Here is a 23,797-nt window from a genome sequence, read left to right on the forward strand (position 1 = left end):
TCTCTCAAACTGTATATAATCCGGGGCTCACCGAGCCTCGGGGTCCTTTTAGCACTTGAGCAGCTATGGCCTAAGCTTAACCATTACAATAAAACAAGCTTTGTGCTACAATTAGTCTCTGCCTCAAGTCTTTGGGTCCCTCAGTGACTTCGGTCCTGAGCGCGGCGTTTCCTCCGACCCCTCAGTTAGAGCTCTAGCCTTAAGCCTGAGCAGAAGTGTCAGTCTCTAGCCGTCACCTCCGGGGACGCCAACCAGCAATGACTGCTCTTCAGCCCCACCCACTGCTCTCCCATCACCTATCCCAGGACCAGCTGTCCCCCCGCCCCCCATATTCTATATATGTATATGTGTTGTTTGTTGTTGCTTCCAGGCCCTTCTAAGCTGACAGGGGGCTGAGGTAAAGCTTGTCTAATGCTTCTAGAGCCCATCTTCTGGAAGGAGTTTAAATAAGCAACCCCAGGCAGGAGGGTATGGGGAAACAGCCCACAGAAAACCTTTTCTTTAGGCCTCTTCTTCTAAAAAGTGTGAACTTCTTCCAGCTCTGCCACTAAATGCCAGTGTCCAAGGAAATCAGCCAGGAGGGAAAGAGTTAAGTGAACCTTGCTTAAGGGTCTGGGTCCTTAGTAAGAATTCCTGCCTCCCAGCGATCTGCCAGCCAGTGAGGCTAGGGGCTAAATTTAGAGGGTAGCTAAGGTTTCCTGTTAACAGCCGCCCTGCTCTTGGAGAAGAAGCATTGAAGAGAGGCGACGTTGGTTCCTCTTTCTGGTCAGAGCTTCTGGCCATTTCATCTGGGTCCCTTGGCCCAAGCGTCTGCCCCTTGGAGTGGAGATACAGGTCAGTGGTGAGTGTGCTTCTCCCCTCACTCTGTCCTGTGAGCCTGGGACTTAAGAGCAAAGGGGCAGCAGCTCTGCCTGGGCCCAGCCGTGCACTCTTGACGTCCGGGACCAGCTGCCAGGGGATTTCGTGTCCCTTAATAGGCTGCGGGCAGGAGCCTGAGCCAAAGGCCCCACTCCCAAAGGCCAGCTGCACTTCCCCAAAGACAGAAGAAAGGTGTGTGCTTGAGTGCTATGTATGCACGCGCATGAGCACAAGTGTGTGTGTATGTGTGTGTTTTGTCTGTGTAAGAGAAAGAGAAGGAGAATTGGGGTGGGGAGCTATTATATATGTGTGTGAGCATGTACACGCATACAGCTGGGTGAGACAGACAGTGTGGGCACGTGTGTGACTGAATTGCCCGCACACAGGACTCTCAGAAAGACCCTTCTGGTTTAACCACCTCTCCTGGGGAATTCATTGTTCTTTTTTCTTTTTTTTTTTAACATGGGCAGGCACGGGGAAACAAACCCGGGTCCTCTGGCATCGCAGGCAATCATTCCTGCCTGCTGAGCCACCGTGGCCCTTCATTGTTCTTTGACCTCTTTAGTTTCAGTTGAGACAAATTTCTGGTTCACCTCTTGCTTCCACAGTGGCATCTGAGGAAGGAGCCAAGTTGCCACTTCTTAAATGCCGTGACCCCAGGTGGGCAGTGGACACAGCCGGGGTGTTTTGTAGGCATTCTGACAAAAATTGCTGGACCGAGTCTGATTGGGTTTTCCCACTGAGTCCTTTACCCACCAGGGCTAAGTCCCTTTGCCTGTTTTACCAAAGTCACACTTTTCCTGTTTTACCAATTCTGGCAGATGGCGCAGCAATGTCATCCGCAGACTGTCTTGTGTTGTGATAGTCACATGAATTCACACCCAAAGTTGCACTATTAGTAAGTGGCAGCCTTCCTGTCCCTGGTCCCACTGAGGAGACATGACCCACACTCCTCTTAAAGCCTCTGGAACCTGCTTCCCTAACTGCCTTTTACCTGCCACACTTACAGAGAGAGGCTGACTGTCATGGCGACGAGTGGGGAGCCAGAGGAGGAGCAGGTAGTCCCAAGTGAAGAGGACGAGGCCAACGTGAGGGCGGTGCAGGCCCGGTACCTCCGGAGCCCCTCCCCCAGCCAGTAAGTGAACAGGTGCTGAGCTCCAGGGCTCTGCCACAGCGGGAGGGCCTCAGGGAGGATGATGAGGTAGACCCCAGGGAACACGCAGCCACCCCCTTAAGTCCACTCATTCAACAAACGGTATCGGGTACTTATTATGCGCCATACTTTCTGGAGGTGGCACACATGCGAACAGACTGGGTTGCAATGGGGCCTGGCAAATGCTAGATATTAGTATGTAGGGTCTAGGGTGTGATGGCCCAGGGAATGGGACAGTTGCACTTCGAAGGGTTGCAGAGGGCTTCTTGGAGGAGATGATGCTGGACCTGAGCCTTAAGGGATAAGTAGGAGTCTGGCAGGTCTGCTGGAGTAAACCTGGTGGGTTCGGTGCTTGATTCACCAGGACTGAGGTTGCACAGTGACAGACCATAGATTGTAAGAGGAAACATCAGGACCCTAGTATGGAAATAATGTTGCATCCATGATCGAGCTGCGTCTTTCAAACTGGAATATGTGCAGGACCACGGACAAGTGGCCGTGTGCCAGGGGATGGGTAAATATGATGTGGCTCCCTAAAGAGCCACATAAATAAAATATGTAAATAAAACAAATTAAAAAGACACCTTTATTTTAGGACCTGTAGCTTGAGACTTTTTTTTTTTTTACATTAAATCCATTGAGAACCTATCATAATATAGAATGGGCAATTTACAATATTTTAAAAGAAAATCATAGTTTTATTTATTTTTATAAATAAATATTTTATTTTAGGACATGTAACTTGAGACTCTTTTTTTGAGATTTTTTTACATTAAATTCATTGAATTCATTGAGAACCTATTATGATCCAAAATGGACAATTTACAGTACTTTAAGAGAAAAACCATAGTTGTTAATGCCATAGGACATCAAAGAAAGTTTATGCTTAATTGCCTGCTGAAGCCACAGTGGCTGTGTGTCCATTTTCTTCTCCCACAAAGGACAGAGGGAGACCTCCTCCATCACCAAATTGCTGTGAAGAATTACTTAAGTTCTTAAGCCTGTGTTCCCTTACCTACAAAAAGGGAAGGAAAGGCATAACTATGTCTAGACAAGGTTTACCTGGAAGGACTGTGACTCTCCTGAGGACCTCCTGGCCCACTGCCTCTGCACTGCTTGTGAACCAGCTAAGCACACTCTCAATCAATTGAGATTGATTCTCTGTATGAAGGAATTGACCTCTATATCTTCATGACTGGTGCTCGATTTGAAGAACTGAATGCTGACCTGTTCTGTAGCACTTTGGATCCGTGGAGAAAGCCCTCTGGGATACCAAGCTAGACAAGTCACAGATCCATGATATTGTCCTGGTGCATGGTTCTACTCATATTCCTCAAATTCAGAAACTTCTCCAGGACTTCTTCAGTGGAAAAGAATTGTACAACAGCATCAGGCCTGATGAGATGTTGCTTATAGTGCAGCTGTCCAGGCAGCCATCTTATCCGGAGACACATCTGAAAACATTCAAGGTTTGCTACTCTTGGATGTCACTCCTCTTTCCCTTGGTATTGACACTGCTGGTGGAGTCATGACTATCCTCATCAAGGGCAAAACCACCATTCCCACCAAGCAGATGAGACATTCACTCCCTACTCTGATAACCAGTCCTGTGTGTTCATTCAGTTTTATGAAAGGGGGCATGCCATGACCAAGGATAAACCTGCTTGGCAAGTCTGAACTCACTGAGATACCTCCTGCCCCCCATGGTATGCCTCAAATCAAAGTCATTTTGACATGTGATGCCAACGGCATCCTCAACATCTCTGCTGTGGATAAGGGCACGGGAGAAGAGAACAAGATCACTATCACCAAAGACAAGGGTCATTTGAGCAAAGAAGGCATTGAGCACATAGTCCAGGAAGCGGAAGAATACAACGCTGAAGATGAGAAGCAAAGGGACAAGGTATCCTCCAAGAATTCACTTGAATCATATGCATTTAACATGAAAGCAACAGTTCAGGATGAGAAGCTTCAAGGCAAGATCATTGATGAGGACAAACAGAAGATTCTTGACAAATGTAATGAAATCATCAACAGGCTCGATAAGACTCAGACTGCAGAGAAGTAAGAATTTGAACATCAGCAGATGTAGCTGGAGAAAGTCTGCACCCCCACCATCACCAAGTACCAGAGTGCAGGAGGCATGCCAGAAGGAATGCCCCGGGGGCTTCCCTGGTGGTAGAGCACCTCCTTCTGGTGGTGCCTCTTCTGGACCCACTATTGAAGAGGTTGATTAAATCAGTCGGCAAACACACCTTAGCATTGTTCCACAGTAAAAAAAATTGAAGGATTTAAATTTGCAGCACATTCTGGGGCAGTTCAGCTGCTATACAAAATTTCTGAGCATTCTTAACACTTGACTATGGAATATGTGCACAGGAAAAGGGCATAACATTGCACTTTATTAGTTCTGTATCATAAGTGGAAAATGCAATTTTAAATAAAACTATTTAAAATTGGCACAAAAAAAAAAAAACTACAAAAACGCAACTTACTAAGTTTCTGATCTACTTGGACTAGGCAATTCCATATCAGGAACCACACCCAAAGTCCTTGGTCTAGATATACTTTTCAAGCCTGATTTATTTCCTTACTTTCTTGTCTACATGCCTCATTCTCTCAGTTTAATGACAGCTATCATGAGTGGTTATCTGAAACTGTAAATGTGAGTGGGAAATCCAGGATGCATGCTGTAATTTTTAGTGTATCTGTTAAAATTTCATAATGGAATGCGTAACTAAAAAGATAATGGGGGAGTGTACAGTAATAAAAAAGTAATCCAGACAGAAGAGAAAAATAATATAGAAACGGCATAATATATAATAAGAAAATAAATTGATAGGTTTAAAGCCTGATGTATAAAATATTACATTAAACATAGATACTAAATACTATAGCTAAAAGACAAAGATTGGCAGACCCAAATTTTAAAAAGCCTATACCCTATATATAAGAGACATACCCACCTTAAATATAAGGACATAGAAAGGTTAACAAAGGCTGAAAAACTTATCCTGCACTGTTGCAGCTGCTTATAGCAAACTACCCCAAACCTTAGTAGTATAAAACAATCATTTTATTATGCTCATAGTCAGGTAATTGGACAAAGCCTCATAGGCTTGTCTCGTCTCTGCTCCAAGATGCCTGGAACCTCAGCTGGAAGGTTCAAAGTCTGGGGAAGAATTGAAAACTGGGAGTGACTCAACAGCTAGGGCTGGTATCATCAAGGCATCGTCACATGTTGGCCGTTCCTGTTGGCAGGTCGGCTAAGCTGTTGACCAGAACCAAATGCGCTCTTTTCGCATGAGTTCTCCATGTGAGTCACTCTGGGTTTTCTCACAGCAGAGTGGCTAAATTCCAAGAGGAAGTATCCCACATAAAGCAGCCATATTTTCATAATACAGCCTCAGAAGTCACCTGGCACCACTTCTACTGCACTCAGCAAAACTCCACAGAGGTTCAGAGAGAGGAAATATAGGCTTCACCATTGACTGGAAGGGTAACAAGGCCACACTCTAAGAATACCACACAGGATGGGAAATATTGTCATGGCTGTCTTTGGAAAATACAAATACCATAATCCTAAACACTAACCAAGTAAAAGCTGATGAAGCTATATTGATATCGGACAAATAAACTTAAGGTAAGCATTATCAGAGACAAACAGAGACATTTCATAATGATAAAAGGCTCAGTTCATCAGGAAGATATATTAACTTTAACTTTCTATAACTTAATAATATAGCCCCAAAATATATAAAGCAAAAAAAATGACAGAACTAAAGATAAAAATATAAGTCGATAATCTTGGTTAAATGTATATATATTTCAAGAAACTATCTCAGCAACTGAATCATTAAGTATGTAGGAAGTTTGAAAACAACAATAAAAATAACCTAATTAGCTTTTAGAAGGCATGCACCCAAGATCTGTAGGATAATATATTCTTATCATGTACACAGGGAACTTTTACCAGAGTAGATCATATACTTGGATCATACACATATCAACAAGTTTTTAACTACTGAAAGCATACAGAGCAGGCTCTCTGGCCACAGAATTAAGTTTAAAATCAATAACAACAAAAAAATAAATGATAGAAATTCAAATCAAAACCAGAATTTAATACTATTACACACTCACCAGAATGGCTAAATTTAAAAACTGACAACACCAAATCTTAGTGAGGATATGAAGCAATCTGAACTCCCCTTCATTGCTGGTGGGAGTGTAAGTTATTCCAACTGTTTTGGAAAATGATTTCACAGTATCTTCCAAAGGTAAACATGTGCCTGTCCCATGACCCAGCAGACTCACTCCTGATATGTGACAGAAGTATGTATGTTATGTGGACCAGAAGATAAGTACTAGAATGTTTTAGCAGCAATCATTAAGGATATAGAATGTTTAAACAAAATGATGAATTGTCCAATTAGCAGTAGGCTAGATAAATAAACTCTGGTATATATTTTTAAAATACTGTCCTAGGGAACAGGCATTTTATTAAAAGCCTATCACTTTGGCGTGATTGAGCTTCACAGATTATTTTCGTCAAGACAGTTGGGAAAGGCAACTACTGAGTACCAGGGGCAAAGTGGTGGGGAGGGTGGGTCACTGAAAGGAGAGGCAGGAGGCAAGGAAGACCAAATCTGCTGGTTTCACGGTCTCACATACAGTAAGCCTGCCACGGGACAAAAACATGTATTGATTGGGAAGTTCTAACAGCATTTCATCCTTAGCCTTTGCAGCAGCCAGCCTCTCATAAGCAAAAACAGGTAAGAGCTCAGCCTGAAAGACCCACTTATATGTGGAATGGGCTGTGCTTTTGTGAAATTGCATGAGCTGTCCCTTCTCACATAAAATCATAAAATATGAGGCATAAGCTATTACAACTGGATTGGTTTTTGCCGTATTATCCAATCAATTCTACTGGCTTACTCTGAACTAGGCAGACCAGATGAATGAGTCTACAGTGTCTTTAAAAGATGAAAAGACTATTGATATACTGGGAAAAAAACAGTTGCAAGTCACATACCTGATAATAAACTTGTAGCTGGAATATTTTATAACTCTCAAAACCAAAGAATAAGAAAACAACCTAATTTAAAAATGGGCAAGAAATTTGAGCAGATACTTTACCAAAGAAGATATGTGAATGGCAAATATTCTTGGTCATTAGGGAAATGCAATTTAAAACCACAATGAGATGCCACTGTACACCTATTAAAATATGTCTAAAATTTAAAAGATGGGCTATATCAAAGGTTGGCAAGAATTTGGAGCACCTGGAACAATCATACCCGACTGGTAGGAATGTAAAATGGTACAGCCACTTTAGAAAAAAGTTTCTTAAAAAGTTGAACACATACCTACATAAACATATACCTACACCTGTATAATCCTGACATTCTACTCCTTAGTAATTACCCAAGAGAAATAAAAGCCTATGTTCACACAAAGACTGGGATACAAATGTTTCATAGCAGCTTTATTTTTAATTGCCAAGAAAGTAGAAACAACCCAAATGGCCCTCGAGAAATGAATTAATAAACACATTGTGGCATATTTATACACAGGATTACTATACAGAAAAGTAATGAACTACTGATTCATGCAACATGGATGAATCTTAAAATAATTATGCTGTATGAAAGCAGTCAAACAAAAAAGACTACATACTATAAGCTTCCATTTACATAAAATTGTAGAAAATGCAAACTAATCTCTATAGTGAGGGAAAGCAGGTCAGTGGCTGTCTGGGGAGCAGGCAGCAGGGAATGGGGAGAGGGAGAGCTTACAATAAGGCACTAGGAAACTTTTGGGGGTGATGGACAAGTTCACAGTCTTAATTTTGGTGATCATTTCACAGTTGTATATATATATATATGTATATATATACATATATATATATATGTAAAGCCTTATCAAACTGTACATTTTAAATATGTGCAGTTTGCAAATCAATTATACTTCAATAAGGTTGATTTTTTTTTTTAAGCCATAAAAGAGGGAAAACTTTCTGCTGGAAGACAGCCTGGTGCTATGGAATGAAATTAAGTGGTGAAATTGAAGCCAGCATTGAGGTCAAATATGCTCTCCCACTGTTAGCCAGGAGAGTGTGCATACATTGCATAATCCTGACGTGGGAATACCATTTTACCCAGAAGGAGAGATTAAATAAGATAATATACATAAAGGCATATTTAATAAATAGTGGTTCTCTTCCCTTTTCTCTCCAGAGAAAGATACCTGACAGCCACTGCCTTTCAGTAACTCATGATGTCAAGAAAATTTTATTTACCCAGAGTCCCACATAAACTGCTTAAAGCTTCATGTTTCTCTAATTCTGCCATAAGCAAATATTCTAAGCAACTGATCATCGTCTAGTACTCCTGGTCCCTGGCCCCAACAGTCCTTCTTGTACTTGATCAGTGCCTGAAATTCCATCTTTCTTGTTGCATCTCTTTGGCTAAAGGCAGGAGTCTTTTTTTTTTTTTCTTTTACAGCTCAAAATTTTAATGCATAGCAAACGTACATGCTTGAGGGAAGATGGGTGCAGGCATTCTCCAAAGGAGGAGAAGTCAGGGCAGGAATCTTTTTATAGTTAAATCATGCACTGAGTCAGCAAAGACCCCACAAGCTAACTCTCAGTCATATATCCTGCCCTGGCGATGGAAGGGAACTCTTTACTGTGGAGGTGTGCCGGGGCCTTGCAAAACTCCACCCAGGTCTCTAAACAGCCGCCACCACACAATCAGAGTTAGTTCAAGGATGCAGCCTGCTTGCTGTGCTGCCAGGGACTCTTAACATTTCAAGCCTCACCTGTAAATCACATCCTAGTGTGAATTAAATAACCTGAAAGAGTGGGGAGTTATTGCTTAATGGGTACAGAGTTTCTGTTTGGGGTTATATTGATGATTGGGTGGTGATGGTAGCACAACATTGTAAAAGCAATTAATGCCACCGAATTGTATATTTACAAATGGTTAAAATAACAAATTTATATATATATATATATATATATATATATATATATATAAAACCACAATGAAATATGAAAAAAAAAACCGAAAAAAGGAGTGTAGACAATGGAGCGTAGAGAGTTAAACTATTTCAAATCTTCATTTTTTTGTGAGTTGGGCTCTGACCTCAAACACCTGAAATTCAAATCCAGCCACCCTAACTCACCCTCTCTGGAAGAAAATCTGCGGCTAGAGAATCATCCATCTCCTAGCTAAGTGTCTTAGGCCAAATTTCCCAAGTAATTCATAAGTGGGCACTAACATTTTTAAAACCCTGTCTTGTAGTGGCTCCAAGGAGCAGCTTGATGGGAGCGTCTCCCTTACCCATCATTGGGTCTGCAGACCCTCCCACAATCTAAGAAATCAGTATGCTTGCAGTGCAAAGCAACCCTGAGACAGGCCCTCCCCCTTGCTTTCCAAGGTGCCAGCTGCCCCCACCCTCTCCGTATGAAACCTCTGGAGCCCGCCACTACTTCTGTCTCGTCCTTGCGAGCTGCTGTTACCGGTTTTCTCTTCCTTTCTAACTAAAGGAGCGACTCCTTTTTCCTTCTCTTGCCTCTGATTTAAAAGATGTTTTTCCATTTCCTTTTATGTCTTTCCTAGTCAAAGTCCATTTCTTGCTTTGGCTTTTCAGGTCTGAATTTGTCATCCTTTGCAGTTTATAGAGCTCCTCCTTGGTGATCTGGTCAGGCTTTCTTTCACAGTGGCATTTTTCCTCTCAGTTGTCAGTGCAGTCCCACAGCTGTGCTTCCTTTCCCTTTCCAACAGCCAGCGTCCTTGTGCTTGGTGGTGGGTGGAGTAGGGGATGGGGGGCCTGGAGTGTGATTTGTGTGTTCCTACCGCATTTCCTCAGGAACTGACTCCTCTCTACCCTTTCTCTTTTCTATTTCTTTGTGTGTGAAAATGTTTCTCTCTTGGCGCTTTCACTAAGTCTGCTGAAAGCAGCTTGCTAAAATTCCATTTTCTTTAGTTTACTGACTTCTCTCCTTCCTTGGATCCTAAACCCTGCCTGCATGGGGTCACTTGCCCTGAAGTGACTCTGAACAATCAGAGGTGGCTCAGAAACCTGTTACTTTTTCACAAAAGTCAGACCAAGACAGACACCCCGTCCTGGGTCTCTGTGCCTACCTCGTTTCTAAGGGAGTCCACTGGAAGTGGGCAGCTTGTCGGAGGTTCTGGGTAGAAGAACCCTCAATTCCACTCCATGCTGTACCTTGCCAGCCTGGCAAACTGGTTTAAAGCTGTGGCTTTTAAACTTCGCTGAATGTCATCCGCAGTAGACGTATCATTTACATCTGTGTATAAATAAAAAGAGTTTCACAAAACTGTACTTAACCTTATGATGGAAGGTGCTATTCTATTTCTTTCCTTTTTTCCAAACGCAGGGCACAACTTAGTGAATTGATTTTCTGATACACTAATGGGTCACAGCCGGCAATTTTGAAAAACACAGGTTTAAAGAAAGCTATTCTAGTCCCCTGCTCTTGCTTACCGAGTCTATCAAGCTCCTCTTTATTATTTTTCTTTCAATTCGTCCTCGAGGCCTTTCAGCTGCTGCTTCCTGATCCTATGATGAGGTGTGTATCGATCCCAGATCCTCTTTCTCCCTGCCTGTCTGTCTTGAACGACCAGCCCTTGCCGCTTTCTAATCAGGGCATGAGTGTCATCTCACTTCATCTCAGCTCTACCAGTTGGGGCACAGAAGCGGTCATAAATCAAAACCTTCAGGGCTGCCATCTCACTGACCTTGCAAATGCAAACAAGGTCAGTTATTCAGGTCTCTCCCTCCTTCCTCCATTCTTTCTCGGCAATTCTGCTTCTCCGTGGAAACTGAGGGAGCAGCTCCTCCACGCCCGAACATTGCTCTCCAGGCCAGTCCTTCTCTCTCCCCACACCCTTCTTTATTAGACTCAATAAGCCATGTTGGTGGCAAAACAGCTTTATGACTCTCAGGTTGTCATCTCCCCTGATAGCAGCCGACGCATTAAAAAATACTTGTGCTCTCCATCCTACTGGAGAAGGTTGAGCTTAGGTTACTGTTATTCACATTTGGGCACCAGCTGCCAAGGACAGAAACACTGTGGGGTCAAGGTGGAGCGGTCTGCTCTTACCCACCTCTTTTCTGGACCTTGATACCACCCGCTTCCCAAAACTGTGCCTGGGGAGGGTGTACCATGTGTGTTCTCAGGGTCCCAGACTCGTTAGCCTGGGTTCCGTCTTTTCCACCACAAGGAGGAGGTTTCCCAGTAATTTCTGTTCTCACGTTTTAATATCAGATTTTCCCACAGCCTCAGGACGTAGGGGTATTTATTTAGGGCAGATTGTCAGTCCTAAGCATTTGTCACATAAAACCAAATCCATACAAGCTGAACTCGACTATGTTGAGGGAAGGTGGCGGGACAAAGGGCCCTGGACGGACTCTTCCCGGGCAGGACCCAGCCGCTCCCCCTGCTGAGCTCCTCCCGGGGCCTCTCCACTCCTGACGGGTGTGGGCTCCTCTCCAGGCTCTTTGCAGCGTGTGTCAGTGGCTTGGAATACTGATTACAGATGTGAGAAAACCTCCCTGGAATGCTGAGCTCTGAATGCCCACAGACAAACAAAGAAAAATGACCTTAAGGAGAAATGAGGGACTGTGTGAGGAGGTGGGCCTTATAAGTACCAGAGGCAGACAAGAGTTCTCAGCTAATTACCCTCTCATGGCATAGTGGGGTCTTGCCCCCAAATCTCATTTTAAATAAACTGACTCAAAAAAATTATTTTATTAATATTCTATGCCAATGTATTATTAATTAACATATAAAATAATTTTTAAGTTCCTTAATAGATATTGGTAAAATTGCTAAACTTCATGTAAAATTTAAGGCTCTGACTTTTGTTCCATGAAACATAGATACTAGGAAACCAACTGCCCTGAACCCTGGGCTCAGCGTGCTCGGGGTCTAGCATTCTGGACTTTGGTATGGGGGCGGGACTTGCTCTCCCATATTGGTGTTATATTGTTGTTACTTCCCAATCTCTACAAGTTTGGGCCAATCACTGATATTTATTAGGTTCTTTATTACTATTAGGGAAAAGTTCCCCAGAATTTGCCTAAGTCTTATGTCTTAGCACTTGGCAGAGCACTGTTCCCATTATCTATTGATGCTTAACAAATTACCCCCAAACTTAATGACTGAAGACTATTTTATTTTGCTCCCCTTTTGGTGGGTCAGGCATTTGGACAGGACTTAACTGGGGAGCTTGTCCCTAATTCATGTGGCATCAGCTGGGGTTTGACAGGTTGGAGGATCCACATCTAAGAGAGTTCATTTACATGGTTGGTAAGTTAGTGCTGGTTGTTGGCTAGGAGCTCCACAGGGACTGCTGACCCATGGCCTGTCCAGCTTGGTGGTCTTAGGGTAGTCAGACTTCTTATATATGATAGCCCAGAGAGAGGCCACTAAGAGCCAGGGAAGAAATCTGTTTTGAAATGGCAGTGTCACTTTCCCCATCTTCTCTTGGTCAAAGCAGTCACAGAGACCACTCATCCAGATTCCAGGGGAGGGCAACATGAACCCAACCTCTCTATGAGAGCAGGCCCAGATCTGTGGCCATCTTTAATGTGCCTTAAGAAAAAATTTCTGGTTGTCAACATAGGCCTCTGAGATTGTGCATATCTTGGCCAGAGAGAGTGTACATGGACAGACTAAAGCTAGGGCCATCGTTTTGTCTGGGCTTGCTACTGGTGTTCCCGTAAAATGATGAGCATGTAACAAGTAATTGATAATACATATTGCTGATTTTTGTTGTAAATGCCACATTCCCCTAAATATGGTACTAGTGATACAAATTCCATCAGTGAATCCAATGTAAGTACTTAGTCTTTAACAGACATTGGACGAACAGCAAAAAATCCAACCATGCTTCCTGCCCTCACAGAAGGTATAGTCTCATACAGGAGACAGATGTTTATCAAAGATCTTATAAATAAATGTAAAATTGCAGCTGATAGAAGTACCAGAATGAATAGGTGTACAATGCAACGAGAGGCAGAGGTCAGTGAAGAGAGATGTGGGGTATGGAGAGAATGGTGGCAGCCTACCCAGCCCACCAGCCCAGCAGTAGCCTGGTAGAGGCACAGTCAGGGACATCCTACAGTATCAGGACCCCAGAAGAACAGCAGACACGAGAAAAATGAGCAGCAGGATATCCAAGGGTGGGAACATAGGAGAGAAAATGAGGCCATATCAAGGGGAATTTCTCCTAACCACAAGCATACCCTCTTCCCTCCACAATCTAGAGGATCGTGCCATCAAACAGCAACTTACATCCCATGGACGCCAACGTGGTCTGAAAATAATGGGCACGGATGAATAAACAAACTGTAGGAAATCCATTCAGTGGAAAACATTATTTAGTGATTTAAAAAGAAAAAAACTACAGAGATAGTGAAAATATCAGTGTTGCCAGGAGTTTGGGGGTGGGGGAGGATGAATAGGTGGAGCACAGAGCCTTTTTTAGGGTAGCAAAGCTATTCTATACGATACCATAAAAGTGAATATACAGCATGATGCATTTGTCCAAACCCGTAGAACTGCACATTGCAAAGAATGGACCTTAATGTAAACTATGAACTTTAGTTACTAATAATGTAATTAATATTGGTTCATCAATTTTTACAAATGCACCACACTAATGATGCAAGATGTTAATAAAAGAAACTGTCCGTAGGGGGGAAAGGGCAGAGGAAAGGGGGTATATGGGGAAATTCTTTGTACTTTCTGTGCAATTTTTTCTTTAAACCTAAAACTACTATTAAAAATCTCTCAAAATATGGAGGCACAGAACTCAGGCCTAGGGCTGGGGAGAAACAATGGACAAAAAGCAGTATCGTTCTGCCCATGGTTTCTGCATAAAACTTAAAGCAAAAAGCTGGACTGAGCTGTTGTACCACAGCAGCTGCCAAGCCACACAGAGATGACATGAAATCCAGGGTGTGGAAACCCCCCTCTTGCATCAACTGGGAAAGACATTTGCCTGAATTAATGAAAATCCTGATTTAATGCCGTGTTTAAAAAATGAAAGATTATCACTTTATTCAAGATATGTTAGTGGAACAATGACCTACAAATAAGCCCTAGAAATGAAAATGAGGCAATACTGAAAATAAATAGTGAGGTTCATAGTAATGTCACACACACATAAAATAGTTGGGCAAATGAGCCACAGAATGCCCAGTGTTCCCTACCCTTGGGTTCCCCAAACTTAGGAAGGTTTTCCTTTTATCTCTCCACATTTACTACTTCTGGTTCTAATCAGATCCAGATTTCTCCTCTAAAAAGAATGCCTTCCATTCAGACACTGTGGGGTCAACTCATGTGAACACTCTCTTTTCTTAGGTACTCAATGGTTTCAGAAGCAGAAACAGAAAGCATTTTCATGGAGCCAATTCACCTCTCCTCAGCTGTTGCAGCCAAACAGATCATCAAGGAAGGTAATACATTCAGAAGCTGAGTGGGAGCAAGGAGAGTCCAAGGGCCTGGAGACCATCGGAGGGAGCCTACTGGAAGGTGTAAATGTGCTTCTTATCACCTTAAGAGAGTAGATCCTAAGCCTTAAAGGCAATTCTGCCAGGTCCTCCTTATCAACCATCCTGGGACAGGGTGGAAATTTTGTGTCAATGTGAACACTTTTCTAGTCCACAGACAAAGAGACAGCTCCGTGTGAGAACCTGCCCTAGCGGTTCTCCCACCCAGTTTTCCGGTTAACACAGGGTCCTAGCGCAACTACTGCTAAAGGCTCAGTCCTTAGGGCCCAAGAAATGACTAGGAGCATCCAAAGAGTTCTGTTCTTGAGTTAGGTTTGCATACTGGAGTATGCATGGAGAGGAGGGAGGAAGTGGTGGGGTGGAGAGAGATGCTGCTATTGACAGTAGATTTCGGAGCAGATAATCTGCAATATATTCAACCCAATTGGATGGAATTTTTTTCTCTTGTCAATTTTAGGCAAACAATCTCCAATTTCTTTCCTCCTCTTTTTCCTCCCTTTTCCCTGGTGACCTCTGGGTATTTCTCATGAGGTACAGTCGAGTGGGGGTAGAGGCAGCACTGCTGAGGAAACAGGGCCCAGCTGGCCTTTGAGCTTTCTCTGCACTCGCTACCAGGGGCTCTGATCCCTCCCTCACCCTTGGGGTCCCCACCAGTGGCCCTGGAGAACATCTGGAGCTCCTGAACTGCCGGTGGGAAACCATGAATTCTACCTGCTTTTGCTGGCTGCCTTCGGCACTCTGGGAGGCACCACCTGTATGAAGCCCCTCTGCTTTTGGCTCTTTTCTCTCTTTTTTTCTCAGCTACCTGCGGTCTCTGTTACCTTGTTCCAAGCCAGGCTATGGCCCCAGGATTGAGCAGTGTTTTCACTCTGGTCCAGCTCTCTCCGAATTGCAACCAGCACCACTCTAGCTTTGGAATGGTCCTTTTTCCTCTGTGCGCTTGGGAATTTCCCTTGCCTTCCATCCTGCATCATTCTCTGCTCTGCGATTCATCTTTGCTCCACCCTCCAGGCTTGGGTTCTTGATCAGTAAAATGCCAGCCTTAGGGATTGTGAGAAAAACATTTCTTCTCTTTGAAAGCATCACTTTTGAGGATTATTGAATGCTATGGATATTCAAAATCTAGTTTGAACCTGAAATCCAGGCAATTTCTTCCTTATTCTGGATTTTAGCTGCCTCCCCTTCTCTGGGGAGCTAAGCTTCAGTTTCGTTAGTCTTAGTAACTGAAGGGGAAGAAAAAGATGGTATATTACTGAGAAAGAAAAAGGTATCAGGTGCTATTTCAAAACATACCCTGCTCATTAGTGATCACAGGGGTAAAATCATATGTTGAGGAACCCTCGGTTTTTAGGAAAGTCTGCATATGCCATGCATCTGAGAAAGCAGAGAGAAGGAGAAATTGGAGGGCTTTACTTCCTTCTAAATAAACCTCAAGTAGTAGAAATATGTGGGAATGATTGTTAGAGGGAGGTGGATTCTAAACAGTCTGAGGTGTGAACAAAGAGAAAATTGAAGAGTCCGGTGGGAATAAGGGAGCTGGGACATTTATTTTTGAACTGAAAGGAAAGAAATGAAAACAACCACCTGCTACAGCAAGAGCTGAAGAAGACAATACTGTGTGTTTTCATGAGCTGGGGTGTGTGTGTGGGGAGTTTTATTTTTCACACATAGTAAAGGAAAGATATCAACGTACAAGAGGGAAGGAGAAGGGATTTTATATTTGCTACTTAAGACCCCAGAAGAGTCAAGGGAGAAAACTGGGTAGTGGAGAATATAGGAAGGCTTCTATTTTTAAACAAAGGAACATGGGATTGCAGAGGTTTTCTTCTTTCTGCTTTCAAAGTGGCGCTCAGAGAACATTCAGAGCTGAGACTGGATGTTGGGATGTGGGTGCACCAGACGGTTTAGACAAGGGAAGGGAGCAGAGAGGAGCTTAGGGTCATGGAGTCCTCAGGCCTGGGCAGAACCAGGATCCCCAGAGCACAGTTCTTGAGCAGCGAGCCCTGGGTAAAGCTCACTCCATGAACGGCTGTCATGAGTTCATTTCATGAACAGCTGAGCCAAGTCTCCTGTCCAAACATGTCCATGCTCTTCACCCAACCCTGTCCAGATAGTGGCCATGCAGTACAGAGATGAGACTAGCAAGAAGTCACAGCCAATGCCAAGGACATGCCTTTGTCCTCTTTTCTCCTTCCCTCCTCTTCCTCCTTCTTCTTTCTCTCTGTCCAGTATTTTTTAAGTCTTCTGTGGAAAAAAAGTTTTTTTCCCTATTCCTGACTACCCTCTTAGAGAAGAGAACATCTTACTTTCCCAAAATATTTAAGGAAATATATTCAGAGGCGGAGATAAAGGTTCACCCCAAATGTGAATGAGTCAGAATTTGGGTTCATTTGGAATTTGAGCCTTTCTGACCCATTGTACAGAAATGCCCTGAGACTTGTTTTGAGACTGGCATCAGAGGTTGTGGCAAACTTTGCCATCTGTCTGAAAGCTGGGAGATTTGAGAACTGCAGGTGCTTATATTCTAGTTGGGGTAAGAAGACAATAAACAAATAAATTAAAAGTATGTTAGCAGGTGATATAGTACATAAACATCTGATGAAAATTTTACTTTTCCCAAGTTTTGCTTTTTACATGCTATATATAGAGCTAATTACATAATGAAAGAATATCATTTATTCATTCAGTGAATATTTCTGAGCATCCACTTGGTACTAGGCATATGGGAGTTATGAGCATGAATCAGGCAGCTTGACAGAAAACATGGAAGGGGGTAGAGAATACGTTCCCCTCACTCACGCCTATACATATTGCTGTTGATCCTAACCACAGGCTCCACGACAATGCAGTCCCCAAGTCCCACTAAATACTTTCTGGAGGATCTTGCTGGCATTTCTGCCCGCGGCACCCAGAGTCCAGGCAACAAACTGGCCAACAGCAGCTTCACTAGAGGAGCAGAGAAGTCCATGGGTTCCTGATCTTTTTTTTTTTTTTTTTTATGGAACGGTTCGTCAATTTGCGTGTCATCCTTGCACAGGGGCCACGCTAATCTCTGTATGGTTCCAATTTTAGTATATGTGCTGCCAAAGCGAGCATTCCTGATCCTTTTATTACAAATGTTTTTATGTATTTTTATTGAGATACCTTCACACACCATACAATCTATTCAAAGTATACAGTCAATGTTCACAATATCATCATACAGTTGTGCATTCATGACCAGGATCATTTTTAGAACAACTGCATTACTCTAGAAAATGAAATTAAAAGAAAAAAGAAAACTCCATATACCTCATACCCCTAACCCCTCCCTCTTATGGACCATGAGTATCGCAATCTACCCATTCTTAAAACTTACAATACAGGTAGATTAACTAAGAAGTATAGTATCGTCAGAGACAGATATATAGGTCAGAGGAACAGAACAAATCATCTACAAGTAGATCCATACCAACATGGGCAACTGACTTTTTTTTCACAATATAGTTATACAATCATTATCAAAGATCAGGGCTACTGGATTACAGTTCAACAACTTCAGGTATTTCCTTTGGCCTATCCTAAAACATTAGATACTAAAAAGAAATATCTATGTAATGAGTCTGTATGACTCATTGTTAAATCCTAATCAGTCATTTGTCAAATTCTAATTTCTCAATTATAACTCCTTCCTCTCATTTGATCTTTCTCTCAATCCTCAGGGACACCTCGGCAATGACCATTTTAACTTCATGCTGGAAAGGGGCCTTGACCTTCTGGGGTGGAGGAATGAACCTGGTTGTTATTCTTGGAGAGACTGGTGCCTCTGACTTTCAGGGCTTATCTGGCCCATGCTCAATCTGGAAGCATTAAATTTCTGAGAAAATAAACTTAACTGAGAAAAACTTTTAAAGAGACTTAGATAGAGCCCAGGGCACTCCCTAGTGTTTTCAGGAATATTGTTGGTTGGGGAAGAGCATATTGTGGTAGTTTGAAATCTGGCTAAGGCTTGCATAAAAGTAACCTCCAGAATGACCTCTTGACTCTATTTGAAATCTCTTAGCCACTGAAACTTTATTTTGTTCAATTTCTTTTCCTCCTTCTGGTCATGAAGGCTTTCTCAATTTCATGATGCCAGGGCCAGGCTCATCCCTGGGAATCATGTCCCACATTCCCAGGAAGACATAATCCTGGGAATCATGTCCCATGTAGAGGGGTGGGCAGTGAGTGTGTTTGCAAGGTTGGGTTCCTGATCTTTCAATGAAGATGTTGCCTGTCCCTTTTAGAACTCAAGCCACATGGGGTCAAAGCTGACTCAGAGTGCCCAAGCATGCTGGAGTCCGCTGAGCAGCTGCTGGTGGAAGACCTGTACAACCGGGTCAAGGAGAAGATGGACGACACCAGCCTGTACAATACGCCCTGTGTCCTGGACCTGCAGCGGGCCCTGGTCCAGGATCGCCATGAAGCCCCCTGGAATGAAGTGGATGAGGTTTGGCCCAATGTCTTCATTGCTGAGAAGTGAGTTTGTTTCCTAAGAGTCACAACCCTTTGTCCTATCTTTCTGGTTAGACTCTGAGAGAGACGAAAATCCCTCAACTCTCACCAAAGGCTCCAATAGCTCCATCCAGCAAGCTGACACTGGCTGGCTGGCTGGCTGGCAGTCTGACAATTCGCCCAACCCAGCCGTGAAGAAAGGCACCTGCCCAACGACACACAGAGAAAACCAGGCAAGATGCTGGCATGATTGCTTATCCTCCCACCCTCTCGCTAGGTTCTCTCTCACAGCCATGCCCCTTCAGGTGCTTCTCTGGGCCCAAGTCTAATCAACACATCCTTCCTTGCCCCAGAGTCTAAGCAATGTATCCCCAGCTAACATCACCATCTCATCATATAATGGGACACTCAGAGCCACTGACAGTACTGATTGCTTGCATATTTTCCAACTTATGAAAATTTTCACATAACGTAAGAGGAAAAAGTAGATTACAAAAGAATACCGTATGATGATAATTTAGTAATATATAGATATGTGTGTAGATGCTTTTGCATTGACAACAAACTAGAAAGAAATATGACACAATGTTCATAGTACTTCTCTCCAGGAGCTGTTCTCTGTGTGTGTGTATATGTGTGTGTGTTTTAGGAAGAAATTGTTTATTTGTTTGCCCCTACACAATCTACGTGGGAGAAATATTTGTCTATACACATCAGTGATCTGGCTTATCCCTGTTATACTGATGACAGAGATGTCCTTTCTTAGAAATTAGTGTATGTAATAAAGTTTACATCATTCATATGTTTGAAGTACATGGTCTATATTTCTCTTGATGCATAATTACTTTGGTGCGCAAGAAAAATGAGGTTCTTAGCCCTAATTAAGTAACCTCAAACAAACCAAGAATAATAGTTACATTCTTTTAATCTACTAGGTTGTATACAATAAATATTTTCAGGAACTTTTTAAGTTACATTATTGCGATTTCTTGCAAAGCAGAAAAAAAACAAACATGCTTTTACTCAGAACTAAGTTCAGATGAAAAAAAAGCCCCACCCCCATATTAATGCTTTGCTCTAAGTTTGTTGAACATACAGGCAGATTGAAGCTACCAGGTTTTTTCCCTAGTTATATCAATTTTCAGTGTTTTCCTAGTTATATTAATTTCCTTACTGATAGAAGGTCTCTTACTCAGAATAAACATTTTGGGAAATAAGACAGTAATGAGCATCTTAAGCTACTTACTTTTCTGGATAGGCGCTTTCAGTAACTTCTAAATCCTTGCAGAAGAAAATGCTATCAACAAGATTATGCATTATATTGATTACAGTTCCTTTTTTTTCGAAATACCTAAACCTTTAAGGCTGAAACATTCTGCTGCTTCTAAACAGCAGGACTAAAGGAAACTAGTTCTGTCATCCATACCTCTAAAAATGAACTTGTCTACTTCCAGGGAGGCTATAAAGTCTCAAACTGGGGATCTTTCAATAAAGATAAAAACACAACAAATGCGAACTGACTTATTTCTAGTAGTTGCTTCTGGGAGGTGGTTTTACAAATGACTTTGTCCTCTTTAGAATTTTTTTTGTCTGTACAGTTTTCCTATAATAAATATTTACTATTTTTGTAATCAGGAAAGATGTTACTTTTAAAAAGTTTATCAATGATTTCCAGGACAAAAATAATAACAACTCACACATGTCCTATACTTTTAGGACATGATGTTAATCAGTGAAACTAATTTTTGCTGATGTCCTCCCAATTGCACTGCACATATATTCAGAAGAACAAGAGGGAATTTAGAGTCCCAGGCAGGCAGTAAGGAAAATATCTATGGACACTGTGTCTTGTGCTCCACCAAGAAGGAGCCAGTTATCCAGAACCCATTTCCCAGAGGTGAGCATGGAACTCTAAGTGATCCTTAAACAGATCCAAATGCTCAGGAACATTTACACCCATGTTCACCAGGGACCCAAGGAATTTCAGGGTAAGGACCTCTGTTTCTCAGACAATCCTATCTTTAGGGCTTCTTCAAACTAAGTTCCATCTATTCAGCTGCAGCAAAAAAAGAGCTCTGAGCTAGGAATTGAAGACCTCAGTTCTTGTTCAGAGTCTTTTTATCCTTTCACAATCTTGGAAAGTTACATAAGCTCTCCATGACTCATTTTTATATTCTTTAAATGGGAATAAAAATAGTTTCCTCGTCTACCTCTTCGGTTTATTATTAGGATAAAGTAAATTAATGCATGTGAAAGCAATCTGAAAAATATACCATGCCGTATCAATGTAAATGCACATAAGTTTATGCATTTATTTTTTTGATCTACCACTTGTGCATTTTGCTGAATGTCTGTTCCCAAAGCATAGAATTTTAAACTAGAGATTTCTGGTCCATTTAAAGGTTTCCTTATGCACAGTCTTGTTCTCCCCCTCATCCTGCCCTTCCCTGCCCATCTCCCTCTCTCTGCTCCTCTTGCCACTGCTAAGTCATTCACCTCTTCTTAAAACCATATTTGCAGTGAACCTCAGGCACATCTGGGAGCCAGGAGGAGGCACTCACCCAGCTCTCACCTTTCTGGCCTGACCAAAACAGCCTCCCAATCAGGCGTAATGCACCTTTCCAGCTCTGACCCTGGCAAAGATGTCCTTCCTCTTTCCCCCCAGGAGCGTGGCTGTGAACAAGGGGAGGCTGAAGAGGCTTGGAATCACCCATATCCTGAATGCTGCCCATGGAACTGGCGTTTATACTGGGCCCGAATTCTACACTGGCCTGGAGATCCAGTACCTGGGTGTGGAGGTGGATGACTTCCCTGACGTGGACATCTCCCAGCATTTCCGGAAGGCTGCCGAGTTTCTCGATGAAGCCCTGCTGACCTACAGAGGTGAGGGGGGATCTGCCTGCCCTGGGCTGACAGAATTCCTCAGGGGGAGAAGCAATGTTAGAAGAAAACTTCCTAATTAACTGTCATGTCTGCCATTATGTGTCTTAAGGAGGTGGTTGTCATTCTAAGAAGAGGAGAAAGCAAGGATGATCAGTTATCTAATAAGTTTATACTGAGGGCCAAACATGTGCCAGGCACTGTTCTCAATACTGGGGATACTGTGATGAAAGAGACAAAGTTCCGGCCTTTGAATCTTACACTCTAGTGAGGGGAGAGAAAAATTTAAAAAGGGCACAGAAAATGTCAAAGAATGGTAAGTCCAAGGCAGAGACTGTAGCAAGGATGATGTGTTAGGGTGACTGGCTGGCTCCTTGAGAAAGCTGGTCAAGAAGGCCTCAGAGGAGGGGGTGACTTTGAAGCTGATTGACAAGAAGGCACCTGCCATGGAAAAATGGAAAGAAGAACATTCTTGGCTAAGGGAACTGCTCATGCAAAGATTCTAAGATGAAATAAGCTTAGTGTGTTCAAGGAATCCAAGGGCCAGGGTGGATTAGTAGAGTGGGTGGGGGTCAGCATTGCAGAAGCGTTACAGGAGGTTAAAAGCCAGGTGAAGGAAGTGGAAAGGCGCTTTAGGAAGCCATTGGAGGCACTGATCTGACATGCTTTAGAAAACTCACTCCGTCTGTTGTGGAGAACAGACAATGGGGTTAGTAGGGAGGTGAGAGTGGAAGTGAGGAGAGCAGTGCTGAGGCTATGGTTGTAGCCAGGTAAGACATGATGGAAGCTAGTCTGCAGGGTTTCTAGTTCAGAAGTCTCCATGAGGAGTCTTTAGCCCATGCAGGGGTGATGAGACAGTCTGGAGTTAAGAGTTCAGGAGTTGGTATTAAGAAGCATTGTTTTATGTCCAAGCTTTGCTAAGCTCATGTGACCCTGAGCAATTAATTTCCTTTATCCCTGGAAACCTCTCGGTTTCCTTAAATGTAGAAGAAAGATAAAAACATCTAATCCAAAATAGCTGTGAGAATTAAAATTGAAAACGTATACTAAAAACTTAGCATAGCACCTAGTATATAATAACTGATTAAAAAGTTATAGCCATTACTATAACAAATAGCAATGTTATTGATCCCTGGCCCATCACAGCCAACGGCCAAAATGGGCAACTTCTAATGGGAAGATATACAACGTATATATTTGAAACCGTTTTTCTCCTTTTCAATGCTAAACAAACAAAAATCACTTTTAAAAAAATGTATTGCTCTTGACCAATGTGGAACTGAGTGTGTCTGCCAAATATTTTGTGGGAGGGGGAATTTGTCCCACTCCTTTTTCTCGGGCCCGGGCCGCCCGGTGGATTTCCCCGGCGTACTTCCCCGGTGGGCAGGAAGCGGCCACTGGCGGAGATGTGCGTAGACATGGCCTCGGCCCGGCTGTCCTGCCGCCGCATCCGTACGCAGGCGAGTCAGATCACAGAGGGCGAAACTCCCAGTGTCCTAGGAGCAAGCGTGAGAGCAAACAGCGGGAAGAAAGGGGAGCGAGGAAGCAGATGCCCAAATGGGGAGGCAGGCGCTCCGAGGTTTGAACGAAGGCTGGATCCCACCTGCCAGAAGCGAGCACTACTGCATGCAGGCGAGTGCATTAGCTCCGCCCGGGCCCTGGGACCGCTGATCCGACCGACCGGATGGAGTCCCCGGCACCCGCAGAGGCCGAGCAGCCGTCCAGACGATCGATTTCCTCCTGCCTGCTGTCCATCAACTCCATTCAGCCTCGAATCCATCCACCCCACCCCCACCGCCGCACCCCTGCGCTGCAGGGAAACGACTCTATTGTCACTATGGTTATTGCTTTTTCTACACCACTGCGAAGAAGCTCTCACTATCC

The 23,797-nt window shown here is 43.2% G+C and overlaps 1 protein-coding gene and 1 non-coding gene across 3 annotated transcripts in view; one reads left to right on the forward strand and one right to left on the reverse strand.

The window, feature by feature from the left end:
• The first annotated feature begins 375 nt into the window (after positions 1-375).
• Positions 376-23,797, forward strand: part of STYXL2 (serine/threonine/tyrosine interacting like 2) — a 29,716-nt gene continuing 6,294 nt past the window's right edge. Inside the window, exons 1-5 of one of the 2 annotated variants that reach the window (XM_077156855.1) lie at positions 376-841; positions 1,868-1,993; positions 14,412-14,506; positions 18,826-19,057; positions 21,699-21,916. In XM_077156855.1, the coding sequence (XP_077012970.1) occupies positions 1,884-1,993; positions 14,412-14,506; positions 18,826-19,057; positions 21,699-21,916 (655 nt within the window). In that variant the 5' untranslated portion in view covers positions 376-841; positions 1,868-1,883. The remainder of the gene's footprint in view (positions 842-1,867; positions 1,994-14,411; positions 14,507-18,825; positions 19,058-21,698; positions 21,917-23,797) is intronic. The other variant, XM_077156854.1, reaches the window with a different exon arrangement.
• On the reverse strand, positions 17,553-17,656 carry LOC143681908 (U6 spliceosomal RNA). Its single transcript, XR_013174953.1, has one exon. It is a non-coding gene; the product is annotated as a U6 spliceosomal RNA (small nuclear RNA).

Source organism: Tamandua tetradactyla, chromosome 4 (genome assembly GCF_023851605.1).
Source record: "Tamandua tetradactyla isolate mTamTet1 chromosome 4, mTamTet1.pri, whole genome shotgun sequence".
Taxonomy (NCBI): domain Eukaryota; kingdom Metazoa; phylum Chordata; class Mammalia; order Pilosa; family Myrmecophagidae; genus Tamandua; species Tamandua tetradactyla.